At 42.9% G+C, this 19,487-nt stretch overlaps 2 protein-coding genes across 5 annotated transcripts in view; both read left to right on the plus strand.

Annotated features, from left to right (window-relative positions):
- The window catches only part of ADAM23 (ADAM metallopeptidase domain 23), a 55,238-nt gene extending 49,210 nt beyond the window's left edge, over positions 1 to 6,028 (plus strand). For 3 of the 4 annotated variants that reach the window (XM_071747940.1, XM_071747942.1, XM_071747943.1), the window contains one exon: positions 3,124 to 4,187. In XM_071747940.1, coding sequence (XP_071604041.1) covers positions 3,124 to 3,237 — 114 coding nt within the window. In that variant the 3' untranslated portion in view covers positions 3,238 to 4,187. Of the gene's footprint in view, positions 1 to 3,123 lie in introns of all 4 variants that reach the window. The other variant, XM_071747944.1, reaches the window with a different exon arrangement.
- Positions 6,029 to 13,373: 7,345 nt separating this feature from the next.
- FAM237A (family with sequence similarity 237 member A) lies at positions 13,374 to 18,226 on the plus strand. The gene is made up of 2 exons (XM_071746246.1): positions 13,374 to 14,020; positions 17,891 to 18,226. Exons 1-2 carry the CDS (start codon positions 13,612 to 13,614, stop codon positions 18,028 to 18,030), a joined length of 549 nt encoding a protein of 182 aa, XP_071602347.1. The 5' UTR covers positions 13,374 to 13,611; the 3' UTR covers positions 18,031 to 18,226.
- Positions 18,227 to 19,487: the final 1,261 nt, after the last annotated feature.

The raw sequence follows: 19,487 nt of genomic DNA on the forward strand, positions 1-19,487 counted from the left end.
GAGGCAATGCCAGTAAAAGTGATGTGCAAATGCACAGGGAAAGCTGCATCTCCTTATATCAGAATGCAGAAGTGGCAGTCAGAGTAGAGCTGATGGATTGTAGGCATAATTCTATTGCCAGCAACTATGTCTTAGCTGAAGGGCTTTCTGCCCCCTTACTGGCAGATAAATGGGGGGACCAAAGACTGACTCATTCCCAACTGATGTCAACTTTTTAACTGGTCTGTGCAGATATGGTTAGACCCCAAAAGTTTCTGCAAGATAAGGCTGTGGAATGCCAACAGCAGCTTTGTGAGGCAGGCAGCTTCTGTTCCCCACCAGCATTTCCATAAAGCAACTTTTAGTGACCTAAATTCAGTCATCACTGCACAAACAGCAGCATTAGAATCAAATGCAAGATGTTTTTTCACTTTTTTTCTTTTTTTTTTTTTTCCCCTCCAAACTACTAGAATAAGTGGCAGGCCAAAGTCTTATTTAAACTGCTAATTTTAGTCCATTATTTTTTTAATTTGAATCAGTTTTGTATCAAAACAGAATTTAATTTCTTCAGCATTTGAGCCATGCCTTAGGAATGCTTATGAAAACATTGGCTATTTGAGGTGATTAAAAAACCTGCTTTGGATAAATTTTTAAAGCTTAAGTAAAACTTCATAGTTCTGTGATCTCAGACAGAGTCAGACACAGATTTGCAGGTAATATACTGTGTAACTACATAACAAATTGGATGGGGAAAAGAAAAGCGAGCAGATGATCACAACCAGGTATTTCTTACATATACCCAACTTTCATTGAAACCATTTTTCTTTTCTGAAGTAGTTTTCCTTTTTTTAAAGATGCCCATGTTACTGAGGCAGTGATGTGCTTTTTCTGATTCAGAATCACCTACAATTTTGCTTTTGGTAGAGACACTTTTTCTGGTTGGATTATAGACTGAAAGGCTGACCCTCCATATTTAAGAGGGCATTAGAACATTAAATGCAAAAAGAAGCTAATGTTCTAGGGTCCTGCACACAAAACAAGAAAGTAGGGAACAGCAACCTTGTCCTAGGTGTCCTTCTGCAGAGGACTCTCCTGCCCCTGCCCCAGCATACCCAGGACCTGACACACACTGAGTTTGGGGTGAAGCTGTTAAAAGCTTGTCAGGAGTATTGGGATAGCAAAAACAGGGTAAACCCTGGCTGCCTACCTCTGTGATGTGCTACCCTGGCAGCAGAGATGTGGCAGGCTCTTCTTGATGCATTCCACGTGTCCTGTATTCCCCCACTGGTCTGTATTTCAGAGACATATTTGAGGCTCTTACATTAAATGTTCTTTTAGTTCTTCATGTTTCCCATGCAACACCGTCAGCAAAATACCCTAAGTGAAGAAAGGCAGTGGCTTGGTTAGTGTCTTACTCCCTGAGGTGTGCATTTCTGCTGGATTAAACTAGGAAATGAGTAAAGAGATGGTTTGGAGAGATAGTTAGAAAAGACTGGGTAAGATAAAAGTCAAAAGAGTTTTGTTAGAGGAGTTGTACTGGGAAGCTAGCATAGCATCTGTCCTCTGCACCTTGTTCTAAGCATTATACAGTCCATTTATTTAATTAAAATAAGCTCAGGTAATAGAATGTGATTCAGTGTGTGTATGTTTTAATAACTCATGCTCTTCAAGGGAGCTGGAATATGGCACTTTCCCTGGAGTAGGAGGAGAGGTTACATCACCTGGATTTCTTTACGTGCATTGATGATTTGTTTTAAGGGGACTGACTAATTAATTGCTCATCTCAAGCATGCTAGACAGTATTTAAAGAGGGGGTGGGGAGGAGAGACACAGACATGTCCTGTCCTCATTGAGACTGGCAGAACACAAACCAGGTTTTAGCTCACATTTAACCAGGTTACATTATATTCATCCTTCCTACCATGCAGTTCTGCAAGTTCACCTGAAACAAATGATTTGCCCATCTCAAATTTACCCAGATATAGCTAAGTTAAAGTCAGCCTGATTCAAAGAAGCATTAGTACAGTATTCCTAGATGGCAAATGATTGAAAGGTGATTATAGTGATCTTTCAGACACCAGCAATGCTTAAGCATTCACCTTGCAAAAACATAGGTACTGGTATTCAAGGAAAATACAACATGAGGCAAAACATGTCCAAGAACAGTCCAGTCTCTGGCAGTCTTCTCAAAAAAAGAGGCTGCCTTTGCATACACCCACTAGTCTGTAAACCCCCAGGCAAACCTTGTGTGCAGTGTATTTGCAGCATTGGTAGTAGTTAGAAGGGGTGCAAAAAGCATACAATCCTGGGGCTGGTAGGTAGCTTCAGGGAATTGACAAATTCCTCTTTCTGTATTTTTTGCATGTCAGTTTGGTGGCGGTAGTGGTGCATATGCCCAACGTTTAAACTAAATGCATGAGCCCCTTGCTTGATGCCCCACATAAAGCCAGATACTGGGGAGGTTGCACCCAACTTTTGTTGTTGCTTCCTAACGTCTTGCTGTTTGACACAGGACATCAGTATCGCAGGAGACTGGATCTCCCCCCTGCTGCTAACACGAAATTCTGACCCCACAATTAACAAACACTGTCCAGTCTCCTCCGAGCACCATGTCTTGCCTACCTTTTGCACCTTAAAGACTCACAGCAGCTATGGTCGATAGCACTGTAAGAGCTCACAGAGGCTGTTTTGTCACACTGCAACACACAAACTAAATTCTGGTGTCCTGGTACAGCCACAGCCAGGCACTTGTTCCCAGAACTCAAATGGATCTCGAGTGCTGGCACGCTCCTGACTCATCCTGAGGTGCACGTGTGCTTTCCTGGCCTGGTGTGCACACATGTTCCTTGGGGCCTGAAAGTTTCTACAGATGCAGAGCACCACTTGAAGCACTACAGAAATAATTCAATTTGGTACACCAGCATGTTCCTTAAGCTGCATAAATCAGTACTTGATACTATGCTACAGAAATAGGGCAGCCAAATTCCTTACATTGTTACCCCTTGGGAAAGTTACTTCTTAAACTGTCTCAGTGTGAGCCTTTTACTTGACTATGACCTTTTGCAGTGGCTTTGTTCCTGTTGTATCTGTTGACTAATGTATGGCATTTTTCTCTTTTCACCTCCTTTTGATGCAACTTGGAAGAAATGTCAAAAAACGAAGGTTCGATCCAAGTCAACAAGGCCCTATCTGAAGAAACACAATTCAAAAAGCTGCTTCTTGCACTACTGGGTTTTGGGTATGATGTCTTTGCTATAACTGCAGAGGAACTCTATCAGTAAGGAAGGACATGAGCAACAGTAACTATAAACAGCATTGAGATGTTAGGATTTGAGGTGAGAGAAGACTCTCCTTTTTGGAGATAAGTTCGAAATACTTCCTCCAGTCACCTTTCTCTGGTTAAAACTGACAGACGAGTGCTACAAACAAACCATTTAAAAAATCAGGTGGGTTTTTTTCTTTCCTCAAACAAAGGAGACACACAGACCAAGTGCAATAAGAGAACTATTCCAAAACGACAACATAGCAGAAGATTTTTTCCCCAGCCTGCTGGCACTCTAACTTCACTTGAGTTCGCATGACTTCCTTTTTCTTATCAGACTCCAGTGGCATGAAGAGCTAATTTTGAAAGGGTAACCTGCATGGCTCACATACAAGCAAGCAAAGCTAGCAAGCTGACCCCAAGCAGAATCTGCAGCCCGATAAACACAAACCACTGGGAAGCTGCTCCCAGGCTCCGGAGGTTTTCCAGCCCTGCAGCTCATTCTGCTGCTGGACTTGAGAATTCCTGCTCTGGGAGCTTGCTGTCCACCTTGGTTCCATCTCTGGGGCCAGGAGTCTGTTGGGTATGGGGGCTGTCAAATGATGGATGCAATTCCTCAAAGAAGGAAGAAGTGTAAATATGGAAATAAGATTTTGAAGTATCATTTTCACAGATTATATATAAATATATATATATATGAGAGAAAAGGATTTCCATATAAAAAGGTTCTATTCTTTATGTAAATCTATTTTTGATGTTGGGTTTGTTTTTGGGTTTTTTTTGCTCCCCTTTTTTTCTTAGCATGTTGTACAGCGGATGTTCTGGGCTTGCTCCAAAAAGGCAGATAATAGCATGCAGATGCAGGGAGTTCTGACACCAAACAGATGTGATCTAAAGTTTGTATGCTTGAAACCAAAAACAATTAAAATGTATAAATGCATATCTATGTATTGACTATAAGTCTGGATTACTTTTTTTGGCTGTTATACAGATATTTCATAGTATAATGTAAGATAAGTGACACCCTCTCAAACTAATCACAGAAGTGCCAAGCTTTTTTTTTTTTTTTTTTTTTTTCTTTTTTTTTTTTTTGTGCCTTTTTTTTTTTAAGTTATAGCTACTTTTTTTCCTGTCTGGATCCCATGAAATAAAAGCTTAAAGAAGCCTTAAAATACTCATAAAATGTTAAAAGCTTGAAATGAGTTGTCCTTCTTCTGCCGATTCACCTAAATCAGATTGCAAAGGTGACTGCAGTTTCTAACTCCCTCCCTGGATCTCTCAGATGCATCCCACTCTTCAAAGTACCATGCAAAATTAATACTTTGACCCTTGGCTGACAGCTGCTTGCATCACAAAGTGTGAATAGAGATGTCTAATTTGGACCAGCCTTCAGTACAGAGCTGTGCAGTCTGGCTCCCAGCCTGAAAATTTCGTTGCTGCATCTGATAATCAGATTTAAAAATGTTTGTAATATTGGATTTAATTTAAAAGTTGGGTATTGGTAACAACAAAAGTGCAGTTACACTGCCTACTCCATCTTTGAAATCCCTGGCCCAAGTTAGCTTTAAGAGCCAAACCATTAAGAAAATGCTGCAGATTTCCTTACAAAATCTTGTTTCAAATTATATTTCTTATTACGATAATGTTCAGTCCAACAGTTTCACAAGAGAGGTACACTGTATTGTTTTGGTTGACAGGTATTATTAGATGTTTTTAAACAGCTTTAACACAATCATATTAACACTACATTATGAGCTAAAGGTGCTGCACACAGGTAGTCTACATTAATGTATATTATAAATCTTACTCTGAAAAATTCCAGCCTGGCATCAAGCAGAATGAAGTTAGTGACAATACTTCTATGGCAAACCAAAAATACTTGCAGCTGTGTTACCATCCTCTGAAAGTACTTTGCTTGGGAAGAAAATCCCCAGTTTGTTAGAGTTCTGCTTCCAAAGCAAGTGTAATCCATAACAGAAACACCAGTGGCTACCAACAGTGAAAATGAGTAAAATCAGCAGGCTACACACAAACTGCCCGTGTAACAACCCTTGGAGAAGCATTTCACAACACTTAAACATCACCTCACACACCAACACTGGGACCACAGTGGTCCCCAACTATGCACATTTGTTCAAACAGGGGGTTTGGCAGGTGTGGATCTGCTACATCCCCCCTTTGCTGTGCTCTGGGCAGCCCCTTAGGCACTGAGTGTTAATGTGGTCATTGCACAGCATCAGCAAAAGGAGAGATGGTCACCACTGCCTCCATTTCATCCCCTCTACATTTGCTCCACAATTACTCTCTTCATCTGGACAAGCTGTGGTAACTGTATAGCTTGTGCCAGTTTGCTGCCTGAGCTCACTGATACAACCTGAAGCCCCTAACAGAGAAGTCTGCTGGGCAAACTAACAGCTGCATAGGTGCATGGTAAGAGAAACAGATTAGTTAAGGCTGGAGTTTAACCAATTTTTCTTTACTATGCAAAGACGGGTATTGCACAAACAAATTTAAGACAAATGTCTGAGGAAATGCCATAGAATACTTGAAGTTATGTTGTAAGCCTAAACAAGTCATGTTTTATATTCATTATTGCTTCCACTGTTACTCTTCCTTTTAAAAATGATTTGTAATTCTTTTTTTAATTGCACAACTTGATGTTATAAATCCGTTTTTGTTTGAAGTTAATACTCATTCATATCTTGTTGGCTGCTAATGAATGGAAATTCAATAGTCCTTGTTCTGCATCTTAGTAAGATGAGTATTAAAAACATCATGAACATGGAATGGAGTAGTTTTTAATTTTCAGTCATTTTTTCCTTATTTATTCTCTTCCATTTGATTTAATTTCTGTGTTCAAGATATCACCACCTTTACTGTAGTGGAAACTGAATGGAGATTTGGTGTCCTGAAGGTCCCTAAAAGCCTGTCCTGTCTGCGTGAGACTAACTCCAGTAAAGCCAGCCTGGAAAAATTAAATGAATGCATGTGTGACACAGTTAGCACAGAACTACTGAAATGGTTTTGCTTTCTCCAGCTCCAGATAGGGAAGCAAAACCCACCTTTGCCTTAGTATCTCCCTAGGTTATTTATGAAAGTGGGGAACTGCAGAGTGAGGGAACACTGTCATTAACAGATCTGCTATCATCTACTTTTATCCCCTGTCATTGGGATGGAATTGATCTGTAAATTCAATATGAACTCGTACCAGTTTGTTTATAAAATCAGTTATAAGAGTTTGGTTACATTGCTTTGCTTCAACTCCTTTTTAAGGAGTTAAGCCTTCTGCAATACACAAATACAAAAGCACTATATAGAAAGATGCATATATTTGATTTTACAGGAAAAATTCTTAGAAGCGCTTTTGAAAACTTTCACATGAAATACTGAAGAGTGATCTTGCTAAGGCACTTTTAAGAACAAAACTAACACAACAGCAAGTCATGCTGTACAAACCCCAAGCCCCCTCTTTTGTTCTAAATCCACTTACTACAGATTCCTACCCACAGATACTGAAATATCAATTTAATGTGAACCATCCACCAGAAATGCAGAAGAGCCCTCAGAAAGCTTCAAGGAAGAAGTTAAATAACTAGGAATTGTAGCAGGAATGATGCTCAAGCCAATACTATTGAAAGCAAAAGGTCATTAAAAACATTAACCTGAAGCTGCATGTCACTTTGTCTCAGTTCAGGGGTCTATTGCTCAGAACTCAGCAAGCACAGTCAGGCATCTTCACATTTTCATCAGCCTGTTGAGTAACATCTTTAGGGGAAGTGTGTAACACAGGAGGAAATACAGCTGCTAGGTAAGTGCAAGGACTCCACCTCAGACCAGCACTGACATCCACTTTGTATCTATTATTTCTGAGCAACCACAAGCTGCTGAAGATAAAAGAATTCAGAATGCTCTGGTCTATTTGTTCCTGTAACATTGTCTTTTAAAAGAGCTTGGGTTTGTGCTAAGTCACAGGACACGCCCTCATCTTACCACTAAAAGTGGAACAGGCCAAGTTTTAATGTGGCATTTTACAGACAGAAGAATTACCCCACCACAGCTGGCAGCTCAAAGCATGAAGGAACTATGGATGGTTTTTTTACCTGCCTACATGCTGTGCCCAGCACCCATTACACAACCTGAGGGTGGGAAAGCTGCTGCTCTCAGCACTGACCTAACCAATGGCTCAGTCTCCCAACAGACCCCCAACTTGCCAAAGATTGGGTCTGTGGGCAGATATCCACAATGTATCTCCTGTTTAGAGGGGACCTTTCACTGGGATGCTCTGGATGCACACAATAGTGAACACAACACTCCTAATCAGTACAGGAAAGCTTTATTGTTCCCAGAAAGAAGCATTAAGTATTCCAGAAAAATGATTTACCCCAAAAGTGCTGTGCTGGACAGCACCTTCTGCTGTCCAGCAGAAGGAAGAGCCCAGATCCTGCTGGCACAGCACACGCCCTGCTTTCCAGTGGTCCTTGTGCAGAGCAGCAGCATTATGGCCCATTAAAGCTACAGCTGTCCTTAGCACGACAGCTTGGCAAAGCCTGAATATAAGTTTTAGTGCAGTCATACCAAGCTTGCTTCCACTCATCTCTTCAGCTCATTAAAAGAGATGGTTACCTTCCTGACAAGGACTTCTTCCCAGAACATGGTTTATAGCAGCCTAGTTTGCTCAAAAACACACCAATAACTACATAATTAGGGGATGGCTGTACAGAACTTGCTTTAACAGTGCTCAGAGTCACATTAAGCAGTCTTTGTGCTTTCAAAGGGAAGCTCAAGTTACTTTTAAAATTCGAGGACCACAATCTAAGCCTCTGTACTCCATCCATATGTTTATATATATACACACACAAAAAAACATTTGACATATTCTGACCTGCCATTTCCTCCCCAGCCCTACGGCAAGACTTGCTCCATTATGAAATTATTCTTAGAGATATTGTGAACAATACCATTGTTCACAGACAATGAATGGATGCTTGACTAGGATTTCTGTGTAATGAGAAAGCAGTTCCAAGAAACCAGACCTGTTATAGTGCCCTCCAGGATTCGCTGAAAAGCTTCAGGAAATTAAAGATTTTTAAGTTCTCCTTTGTTTAACAAGAAGACAGAAAACTGCCTCATTCACAGGCAGAAAGAAACAATTCACTTACACAGCAGGATCCTGACAGCATGCTGCTGGATCAGAGTTGGACAGGTAGGTAAAGGGATCAAGTCCCATTATATTTTGCTCCAGTTTCCCTTCTCTGATTTAGTTGGATGTTTTTAATTTCAGATGCAAGATCTCTAGGAGAGGAACTGTCTTACTCAAAGCCTCTTACTTAGCACCTATCCTAGGGAGCTCTGATTTTAGGCAGAGCTTGTTGGCCTTTATGATTTTTACAACAACCCTGTGTGAAGGAAACCAATAAAATTCTAATTCTTCATTAAATATGCTGCTCTTTAGGCATGCCTAACTCAGAACTGCAGAGGAAAGAAAGGATGTTGGTGAGGATGCCATTAAAAATTAAATCAAAAGTTCTCTAAAAACTGCACCAATTGGTTAAAGAGAGCCAACCTGCCCACAGGACATGAACAGTTAAATGTTCATGTGCTATATTGAACAGCTTAAGTCTGTGATTTTCTTACCATTTTTCAGTCTAGATAGAAATATGAGAGGTTCACAGTCACATTCTCTACAGAGGTAATTTGCACTCAGTGTCACATACCACCAGAGTACATTTCAAAAATATATCTTAATTTTCTAACCAACACTGCTTAGTTTGCACTTGTAAAATACCTGCTCCAAATGTCTTTTCAAAGGTTATGTTACATTCATTTGCCACAAGAAATGTTACCTCTTTCACAGGTTAATTTAGATCAGTGATTAAGCCACTTGAAACTTCTGGCTAATGCCACCTGGATTTACTCTTGGGGAAAATACTCCAAATACATCCCCAGTGACAGAATTACTCATACCTGACAGATACTGGATAAGGAGAGATAGGAAAACTTGCTGCTTTAATAAAGCCAGATCTCAATTCACACAAATAACAGCCTCACATTTATCAATAGGTTAAGAACTAGAAATCCCATAAAAAAGTGGATGGGCTTTGTCCTGGTTTTCTTCAGCACCAGCTCCCACTGAAGGTCTGTGCATACATTTCCCTGAGCAGACAAGCAATTACCAGTTAGGAGCAACTGGCAAAACCCAATGGTGTTTCACACAAGTACCACAAACACCTGCTCATAACTCAAGCTGTGTTCTAAACTTTGAGCACAATTTAATTTCCTGCTTAAAAGAGAATTTGCCAAGGAATAAATGGGAGTTAGATCCTACCTTTGCACACTGCTGTCTCTCAGTCTCAGTAATTTTTGTTCAAAATGACTGAATATATATTTTTTTTTATTTGTTAATGCTTACTTAGTTCAAGTAACCTTAAACCATAACTGTTAAGGTTAACCCATATTGAAGGGTTTGCAGGGAGCACATAAAGGATGGAAGCAACTCTACATAGTTTTTTGTGCCTTTGTTGTATTAAAATACAAATACCAATGATACAGCCTCCTACTTTTCTCTCTTCCCATCCCCTGTGCCTTCAGTCTGATAATTTTAATATTTGCTTATATTTTCCTGCAAGAAATAAGATAATTTTTGTAGCATTACAAGACTGGAAATCTCTCTCCTGTGTCTGAGTTAAAGAATCAACTTTTCTTGATAAAATTCCCCCTTTGCAAATGACTCTGGATATGACCCATCGGAATTAAATTTGTAAGACACATAGAGACACTGAAGACATGATCATTGGCTGCCAAAGGAATACATCAGGCAGGGCAGTGAAAGAAAGATTATTGATAGCACAGGGAAGAAATGTTGGAGATCCTACATGCAATGAGAGGCAAGGACTCCTTGCAAGCCATTACACTCCAGTTCCTCCTGAAGTTTGCTTCAGCAGTTGCTGACCATTCCAACCACTCCAACCCCACACCTCTCGAGAAATAAATGGAATATTTGTACATTAAAACATAGTTATCTGTATTGGTCCTACACAGATGCTCTCTCACCTCCAAAAATTATTTTTGCTACTGTTAAAAAGTAACACTACTTACACAGGTAGACTTCGACATGGATTGCTCACTGAGAGAAGGAAATAAAACATAAGGAGGGCAGTGTTTATAGTCACAGACACATGGCAACACCATGGTTAGGAGAGGAACACACTCCTCCATTTACACGGATTGATGCACAGAAAAATGCAAAGATCCATGGGCTGGTGCTTCAGACAGTCAGCAGCACACTACATGATTTGTCCCCTAGACTACACGGAGCTATGGATAGAAGAATGGTCACACCCTCCCGATTCCTGCAAATAGCTACTGCTAAAAAAGTAATAATGCCCAACACTGGTCCAGAGATCCCTTCCACAGCACTACCATCTCGGCCCATTCCCCCACTGCCTGCAGAGATTCTGAGGGGCTGGCAGTGGGGAAGGGGTTGCAGCCAAGAACCTTCGAAAGGAAACTCAACAACAATAGTCCACGTAATTATTTTTCCCTGCGGGAAGATGCAGCCAGGGCCCCCAGGTTTTGAAGAGGGTGCAGCCGCCCAAGGCATCTCTCCTTTACCTCAAATTGTGTGAGCTGAGCTGAAGCCTTCACTGCCTTTCTTTCAATTCCCGGGAGAGTCGTACCTGCTGCTGGATGGGCCCATGGAATCCCAGCCCATCCAGCAGCTCCAGCCGTGCCACACCAACTCCCTCTGGGCTCTGGGGTGGGAGGTTTGGCCCCCGAGCAGCGCAGCGCAGCCTGAGGGGGCAGCTCGACCAAGGGCAGGAGGCAGCGCCGAGTGCCCGGGAGCGGGCGGGCGGCCGGTTCCCGGGGGTGGGGGCTGCTTCTCCCCGAGTCCTGACGTAAAAACTAGACGGGACTGCCCGCTACGGCTTCTTAAGGAGCGGAGGAGCGGCGGCGGAGAGAGCCCTGCCCGTCCCGAACCGGCCAGCCCTGCCTTGTCCGTCCCGTCCGGTCCCTCCGCAGCGCTGAGGTAACGGCGAAAGGGCGGGAAGGGCGCGCGGGGGGGAGGCGGCTGCCGGCGGGCGCGGGGCGCATCCCGAGCTCGGCACGGCGGGAAGGGAGCGGGGTGACGGGCAGGGAGCTCCCAGCAAGCCATCCCCGAGCAGATAAGTAACTTTTTCATTGTTGTTACTGGGATGGGGAAGGGAACGGCGGGGTTAAACTGCGAGAAAGGGGTGGTGGAGGCAGCCAGAGGTAGAAGATGTCAATAGCACACACGCACACACACACACACACACACACACACACACACACACAAACTCCGCTTTCTGGACAAAAAAGCCTGAAGATTGGAGGGCGAGGGGAGGGAATTACATGGAAACGTTCACCACGCACACCCCAGCTTCAGGTTTTGGACAGAAAGACCTGAAGATTGGAAGATGAGGGGGTTAATTACATGGAAATGCTCACCACGGGCACAGGTAAGAGCTTAATGCAAGCTGACTTTTCCTGAGCATCTCCTCAGCTCTCAGCCAGCTAGAAAAATTCTAAGTTCTGAACCTTGTAGAAGAGCAGCAGCAAAATGCTGCCCGAGTTTGAGCAAACTAAGCGGTCTTGGATGTCCTGCCCAGGGCAGTCCCTTGCTGACCAACCCAGAACCCTTGTCCTTCTCTTACCCAGCTTTGTAACTCAGGAAGTGTCCAAAAGGGCTGTGGGGCAGAGAATGCAAGCAACAGGTTTTATTCTTAACCAATGCACACCACAGAGCTCCCATCCAAGTGACAGAACCATCCTTAAAAGCCAATCTTAGCATTACTCCTTTGGTTGAACTGCTGTAGGGGTGGGTTTTTGGTTGTTTTTTTCCCCTCAGGTCATAACTGATACTGTAGAAGCTTGATAAAGTTAATTATGTCCCTTGAAAAAGTCTTGGTAAGCAGACAGGTTGCACAGGTGCCTGCTGCCCTGTGAAAGGCTCTGATGCACAGACAGGAATGGGGCAGTGACTTTGGTTTTTCTGCAGAGAAAGCAATCAAACCCTGCCTTGTGCAGTGGGGTACAGAAGAACACTGCTTCTGGAGAGCTTGGGAGCAGCATCAGGCAACCCCATCACTGCCAGCACTGTAAAAGTGACTGCTGGAGGGGAGTTGGAGAGTAACGTCTGAATGGCTCCAAGATGTTCCTAAAACTTGACCAGATAGCCAGAGAGGGAGTAGGTGGCAATACCACTGCCAGGACTGCAGTCTCTGAGAAGTCCTTTAGCTCTACAATGACACGTGTTCCACAAGCAATCTACCCTGCCCTGGTCTTGCACACTGGCTGTGCCCGGGCTGCCTCTCACACACAATTCATCTGCACACACTTACTCTGCCTTCAACGTTTTTCTTCACCCAGGAGAGAAACATTTGCTCATAATCTTGATGATCACTCCTGGAAGAGGCTTTCTACACAAAACACCATATGGCTATTAAGTAGAAATCATTAAGAAAGGTAGCTTCTCCCCCTTAATACTCTCCAACAACCAAAAACATAAAGCATGGACACTCAACAAATCACACATGCTTTAAACAGAATTGTTTGCCCACACTAAAACCAACCCTCAAACTTGTTACACATTAGAAATGTGCATCAGAAATGTAATACTAGAAATGTTAGAAAATGCACAGTAGAAGCATGTCCTAGAAATGAAATCTGATGGAGACAGATGGGCCTTTCTGTCCCCAAAAGGTTACCAGCCTCAGGATTTCTCCACCTGTAGCTGCTGCTTTGCAAATGTCAGTTTTAACACAGGAACTGTTAGTGATCTGCAGTGTCTGTACTTTCATACATATATCTGCATGTACATGTGCTGTGCAATACAGCTGATGTGCTGCAGCTTTGATGAACAGTTTTCAGATATCTTCTGCATTTCAGCAGAACACACTTCCAACATCTAGTTTTCCCACCTGCTGTCCACTCAAATCCCTGTGAGTCTGCAGACTCTTTTCCAGGGCACATAAAATTTTGAGGAAAGCAAGACTGCCTAAAGGCTAAATTATATTCCCTGTATAAAGGAATGGATTTTCACTGAAAAAAAGTTAGGGATCTGTAAATCAAGAAAGGACAAAAACTTTAGCATTAAGCAGTTCCAGATAGAGAGTTTATAATACGGATTTGAGGATGATTAACAAATTTTAACACGTGCTTCTGCTGCAGAGAGCAATGCAACTCCACCACTACTTATATTCATACATGCAGAAAAGCACACAGAGATGGAGAAACAACTATCAACATGTGAACTGCCTGCTGTGCAATGTAAGGTACCAGGGCTTCATTTATGCACCTAACAGTGAGAAGTTTTTCAGTTCCTTTGTTTTTTGTTGCATTTCAGTGTCAGAATGGACCTTGGGAGCAGACAGAGAACACCCTGCAGCATGAGACTGACTTGCTCTCTGCTCATCCTGGGAGCATTCTGCATCACCCCTTCCCTCTGCCACAGCCAAATTGACCCACTGGCTCTGGGGAGGGCAGACCCCCAGTGCTGGGAATCCTCCTCAGCTGTCCTGCTGGAGATGAGGAAGCCTCGCGTTTCCGACTCTGTCACCGGCTTTTGGGACTTCATGATCTTCCTGAAATCTTCAGAGAACTTGAAACACGGGGCTCTGTTCTGGGACCTGGCTCAGCTCTTCTGGGATATCTATGTGGACTGTGTGCTCTCCAGAACCCACGGCCTAGGGAGGAGGCAGCTAGCAGAAGCTGGACAGAAGATCACTGCTCTACCTTCTCAGGTCACAGGGAAAAAACAAGGTTACTCCTCCTTTCATACACATCTCGTGGGCAATAACTAGTCCAGCAGCAAAGAAGAGGTGCAGGTGTGTTGCCTGACATGCTCATAGTACAGAAACAGAGGACAGTGCTGCACAGCCACTCCCATATCCCCTCCCTGATACATTACAGAGCTATGTTTATGTTCAAGGTGATCTCAGTAAAATATTGACCTACAAATAACTTGAACTCTGAGAGCTTTTAAGTTTCAGTTTGTGGGGGGAGGGGGCAGTAGAGAGTGAAATATAGGAGGATTCAAAGAAAGAAGGTGGCTCAGCAATCCAACATAAAAAACATACTGTGCCACACCAGCACTTTTACCAAAATTGTGCCATGGACAGGCTAGTTCTGAATTCCTCATTTGGAGGTGGGTCACCCCAGAGGCACATCCCGCTGGTGCTGCTGGGGAGAGGGCCCATCTTGCAGCAGCAGAGTAATTATACATTAACTTGCCACCTAATATCAACCACTAGGTATCTCCTATCTCCATACTGGTTAATCTTGCCTCTGGAAAACAGAGGCCAAGAACTTTGCCACTGAAAGCAGACCTAGGACTGGGATGCACGCAGGCTTTCAGGTCACTTAGCCTCCCCATTCCCAGAAGGAAGATACAGTGTGACTTTTCCTACATCTCAGTTCCTTCCAAGGCTTCAGGTCTGATCCTGCTGCCAAGAGGTGCATCCTGTCCTTGGGAATATCCCTTTCAGAAAGGGGCTGGTGCTGTCATTGAGGGAGGGGTAGAAGTGCTGCAGTGCAGCACTTAGGGTGCCAGAGGTAGAAGGCAGAACTGCCTTTCCACTTGCATGGACTCAGACCCTTCCCTCCAGCTCCTAGATCAGTGTCATAGTAAGGAAGATATTTGGGAGAAGAATAAAGAACCACTTTGGGCAGCCACCTATTAGAGTATCTCTAAAAAATGGATTTGAACTCAGGATTCTGCCACCCCAAGGACACCTTCTACCACTGGACAGTCCATCTCTCGACCAGAAACATTAAAATGTTTTGTGTATTGAAAGCTAGAATTTGAGATAGGAAGGACTGAGAGGTCCTTACCCCCATTACCTACAGAAGCTCAGAGAAAGGAGCAGTGTTTGAATTGCTCCCTCAGACTGCAGAACAGTTCCCATAGGCAGAGCCAGGCTTCTGAACTCTGAGCCAACAGAATCACTACCTGCAATTTAAAAGCAAGGAGTGGCTCCTGCCCTGCTCCCCAAAGGACTGGAGCTATCACATAGCCCTAAGATCTGTGCTGTGTTGAGATACACTGATGGCAGGCAGCACAGAACCCTCCTCTAGTGGCCTTAGACATCACAAGGGCAGCAAGGTGCTCATTCCTGAGCAGACTGATGCACTTTTGGGTCATTCTGCCTCCCAGAATGCAGCTTGAGACACATGAAGCAGTCGTACTATCAGAACTGAGATGCCCACCAGGATAAAGCACCAGATTAATTTTTGTTTTCAGCACTGCAGCTTTGAATGTCACTGTCTAAATTCCTCCTTAGCCCTTTGTTTACTTCTGGCTCTCCACATCTGTATCACACTGGGATTTTCCTAAGCAAAGAGCTTTTGTTCCAGTCAAGATTAAGAGTATCAGTCCGATGTATTTAGAAGGATCAAATGATGGGCTTTGTGATTAATGATGACTTTTGTTCTCTCCCACACAGAGAGGTTTTAAAACACTACACTAAGTATTCGCTCTTTACAGCAAAGGAGGATTCTCCCTCTTTGCTATTTTTCCACGTCTTTGTTTTGTGAATTGTAAGCAGTTAATCTCTTTTCTTTGGATACCTGATTAACATCAGTGATTAGCAAGCAGGTTATAGCAGTGACAGCCTAAATTTTATTTTTTGGGGTGAGCTATCTCACCTCTGATCCAAGTCTCCCAGTTTCTTGACAAAGCCAGCTGGTTTAATCTTTGTAACCCTTGGCCCTGCTGCCCTTTTAGTCAGGGAAAGCAGAAATCAATTGGTAATAACTGCAGATAGAAATCACACCCCAGCAAATCATGAGGAACAGAATTACCACTTATGTGTGGAGCTGTACAAGCCTTTTTTCTTACCCCCAAGAGCTGTGCTAGCAGCATTTGAATGACATCATGTACTTCACTCCATGTCTACGTGCACGGGTCTGAACAGCTTTCAGTAGCCTTGTTCTAGAAGTCAAACAATAAAGCAAGGTTTTCTTGCTTTATACTGCTACTTCTGCAACAGTTGGTGACATCTTTATTGCACCCCACTGAAGTTTTTAATCTTGTTCCTCTTATCTATTCACAATTTCAATTTTTTAATATGTTCTTCTCTAGATACAACAATCACAATCATTATTCAGGAGCAATCCCTGAGCTCCAATCTCTGTAGTTCTTTAAACACATCACTGAATTGGAAAACCAAGACAGATCTGAGCTTAGAACAAAAATGCTGATATGAAGGTGTCAGATTTCAGAACTAAAAGATAAATTCCCTCAGGTCATTGTGAAAACTGAGCATCAGGAACTGGTATTCTCTAAAAAACCAACCCAGAAAATCCCTCCCAGCCAGAACACCTCGTGAAGTTCTTGGTAGAGCTTCTTAGTAGTAGCAAACAGAATTACTCCCTCACAGCTCAGGAACACTTCCCCTGCTTTGCACTCCAGGAAACAAATCTGCCTGAGTGTACATCAAGGCAGTGACAGAAGCAGCCCAGGTCCAGACTTAGGGGATCAAACATTGCTTTCTGAACTGACCCAGTCCTGCCAGGCTCCTGGCTGTAGCTACTAACAGCTCTTCAAACTCTTACAACCCATGCCAAACATGACCAAATCAGAACAACTCTATACAAGTTACCTGACAGGCATTTCACATCCTACTCAACAGCTTTTAACTTTCCTACACAGCCAACAGGGAACAGTTTGCCAGCTTTAAGCAGACAAACAGGAGGAATCCTGTACAGATATCTTGAGCAAGTCACCCCCTTCCCCTAACAAGGCCCAAGACACTATGAAAAAGCAGGTTTCATGAAAACGTTCCCAATATTACAACACTGGAGTTAGATCCCTTAGAGCTGTAACAACTCATAATGAGACAAAACAAGACTTAAGAACAACAAGGAAAAACAAGCTTTTGTACTCACAGTTCTGAAGGGCAGCAGCAGTACAAGAAGCCTCTCCTCAAGAAGCCATGCAGCACCTCCCCAACAAACACGTTTGAAGAATGCAAACACACAAAACTTCTCTACCTCTTTTCTCCTCACCCAGCTGCCCCCCTGCTACTCAGCCACTCAGAGTGGACTCAGCTGTGGACAATTCCCTTCCCTCCCTCCCAGCTGCAGGCAATGAGGCTCAGATCAGCCCCTGGCCCAGCTGCCAGGGCCAGGCACAAATTGCTGACCTGATTGGGCAGGAGGGAGGGGGAAGGGGCCAAAAGCTGCTGTGTTAGACAGTTAAAGTCTGGTCGAGCCACAGGCCCTGGGTGAACCATTTTTTCAGGTAACAAATGAAAAGACATAAAGCCAAACTACTGGCTTTTGGAGAGGACTGCAAAGAAAATGCCTTCTAGCTCCTCAAGGAAATAACAATAGTGCAAGGAGGTTGTTGAGAAGTAAAACCTGGAGCAGGTGTGAGTGCTTTGACTCTGCTCCTTAGAAGGGGAAGAGGCTGAAGGTTGATGCTGGGGAACATCCCTGGTCTCTGAAAGGCAACCTCCAAATGGGGGGATTTGGCTGTTGCCAACACAAGGGTTTGGGGGCAATGCTGATAAAATGGGAACCAGTAGCAGGTAAAGGCTGAGGGAACATGGATGTGGGAAGCTGAGTATTCAGCTGCTCTTTGCTGTTTGAAAATTGATTATTTATGTGCATTTTCCTGTCACTTTTCAGGGGTATTTTCTCGTATTCAGAAGTTGCCAGTTCTGAAGAAGAAGGATTGGTTTGAAGACTTAAAAAGTCTCCACATGCCAAAGAGCAGATCTACATGGCTTGGAAGAGTCATGGGAGAGCTAGGGAGAAAGAGGAAATGACACTTTCAGCCCAAGATCTTGATTTGTAGGTATTTTTTAACTAGTGCTCTTTATTTTTTTTGCATTTTAACTCTTGTTGTTAAATTCCACGCTGGAAGAAGGCCTGTACCTATGAACAATGTATCTTTAACCTTTCTTGTGAGTTTTTTAAATTACCTATGAATTCCTTAATAAATTGCATGATTTATAAGCAGTTGCCTACTTTAATCTGTGTGTATGTCAGACTTCTTGTAAAGCAAGTGACCTATGAAAACAAAAGTCCTTTGGGTGCCAAAAGAGGAAAGAACTGGTCCTCCACAGAGCAGAAAGTTTTCTAAAAAGTCCACTGGCTCTGGGAGAGGATCAAAGTCACATGGTGATGTCTCACTGCTCATTTGGCAACACTGCCAAAAGACATCATCCTACTAAAGAAAAGTAGTGCATGCCCCCTATTTTAGTACATATTTTTAGATTAAAATACCTCAGTAAAATGTTTTCAGTTTTCCAGTGAGAGTTGTCAGGCTTTACCAGCTCCTCTGTTTCCTTTCACACAATGTTTTTATGGTATTTTCCCTGAATTTTTAGTTATAAAATGCCCCTTTAAATGTTACCCATTCTTACTTGAAGTGTTTAAACAAAGGAGTTCTCATACATTACTTGTTTTTGTCTATTTTTTAGTTTGCAAGTTCTTTGCAGGCCAATCAGTTTTCTCTGATATTGATAATTCTGATGAGCAATTGAATATTAAACCAATGCAACAGGGCTTTGAGCAGGTAACATTTGATGCTTTAATTAAGTGAAATAATTCCACTGCCTGGCTGTTGGAATGCAACTACAGAACTCAGCTTTCCAGAGGAACCACATTTATTTGCTCTTTCAGTTTCTTCCCTTGGGCATGTGGCAGTATTTTGTTGCTTCTTTTTTTTCTTTTTTCCTAATGCCCAAAGCAAAAACTAATTTGCTGGGTGCTCATCAGCTTTGCAGAAAGTTTCAAGTAGCAAAATGTGTACATGAAATCTCAAAATGTTTTCTAGGGCTTAACAAAGTGAAGGCTAAACATAGCTCCATGGGATGAAACCCTGACCTTGTGGGAGCAGAGAAAACCTGCAGGAGGGCTGCCAGTTTCAAAGGCACTGAGCTTGTGCTTAAAGTCAAGCTTTTTATTCTAAGAATGACCTAAATTATTTCTGAGGCCTTGACTCACCCGTCATGACATGAAATGAAGCCAGAATACACTGTGAAAGGATGAAAACAGTATGTAATGTTTCTCTGAGTCTGGTATCTTCCCCTCTTTTCAAATCTCAGCCCATTTCCCTCCTGATGCCCATCAGATGCTTTGTAATCAACTCCAACGAGTACCACCTGCTGCCTCTAGCCAGTCTCACACCTGTTACAAATTTCTGTGCAGCTTTTATGTTTCCTCACACCCATGTATTTGCTTGTATGTGTGTGCACAGGCTTGGTAAGGATTTTTAATA

This window comes from Heliangelus exortis, chromosome 6 (assembly GCF_036169615.1).
Source record: "Heliangelus exortis chromosome 6, bHelExo1.hap1, whole genome shotgun sequence".
Taxonomy (NCBI): domain Eukaryota; kingdom Metazoa; phylum Chordata; class Aves; order Apodiformes; family Trochilidae; genus Heliangelus; species Heliangelus exortis.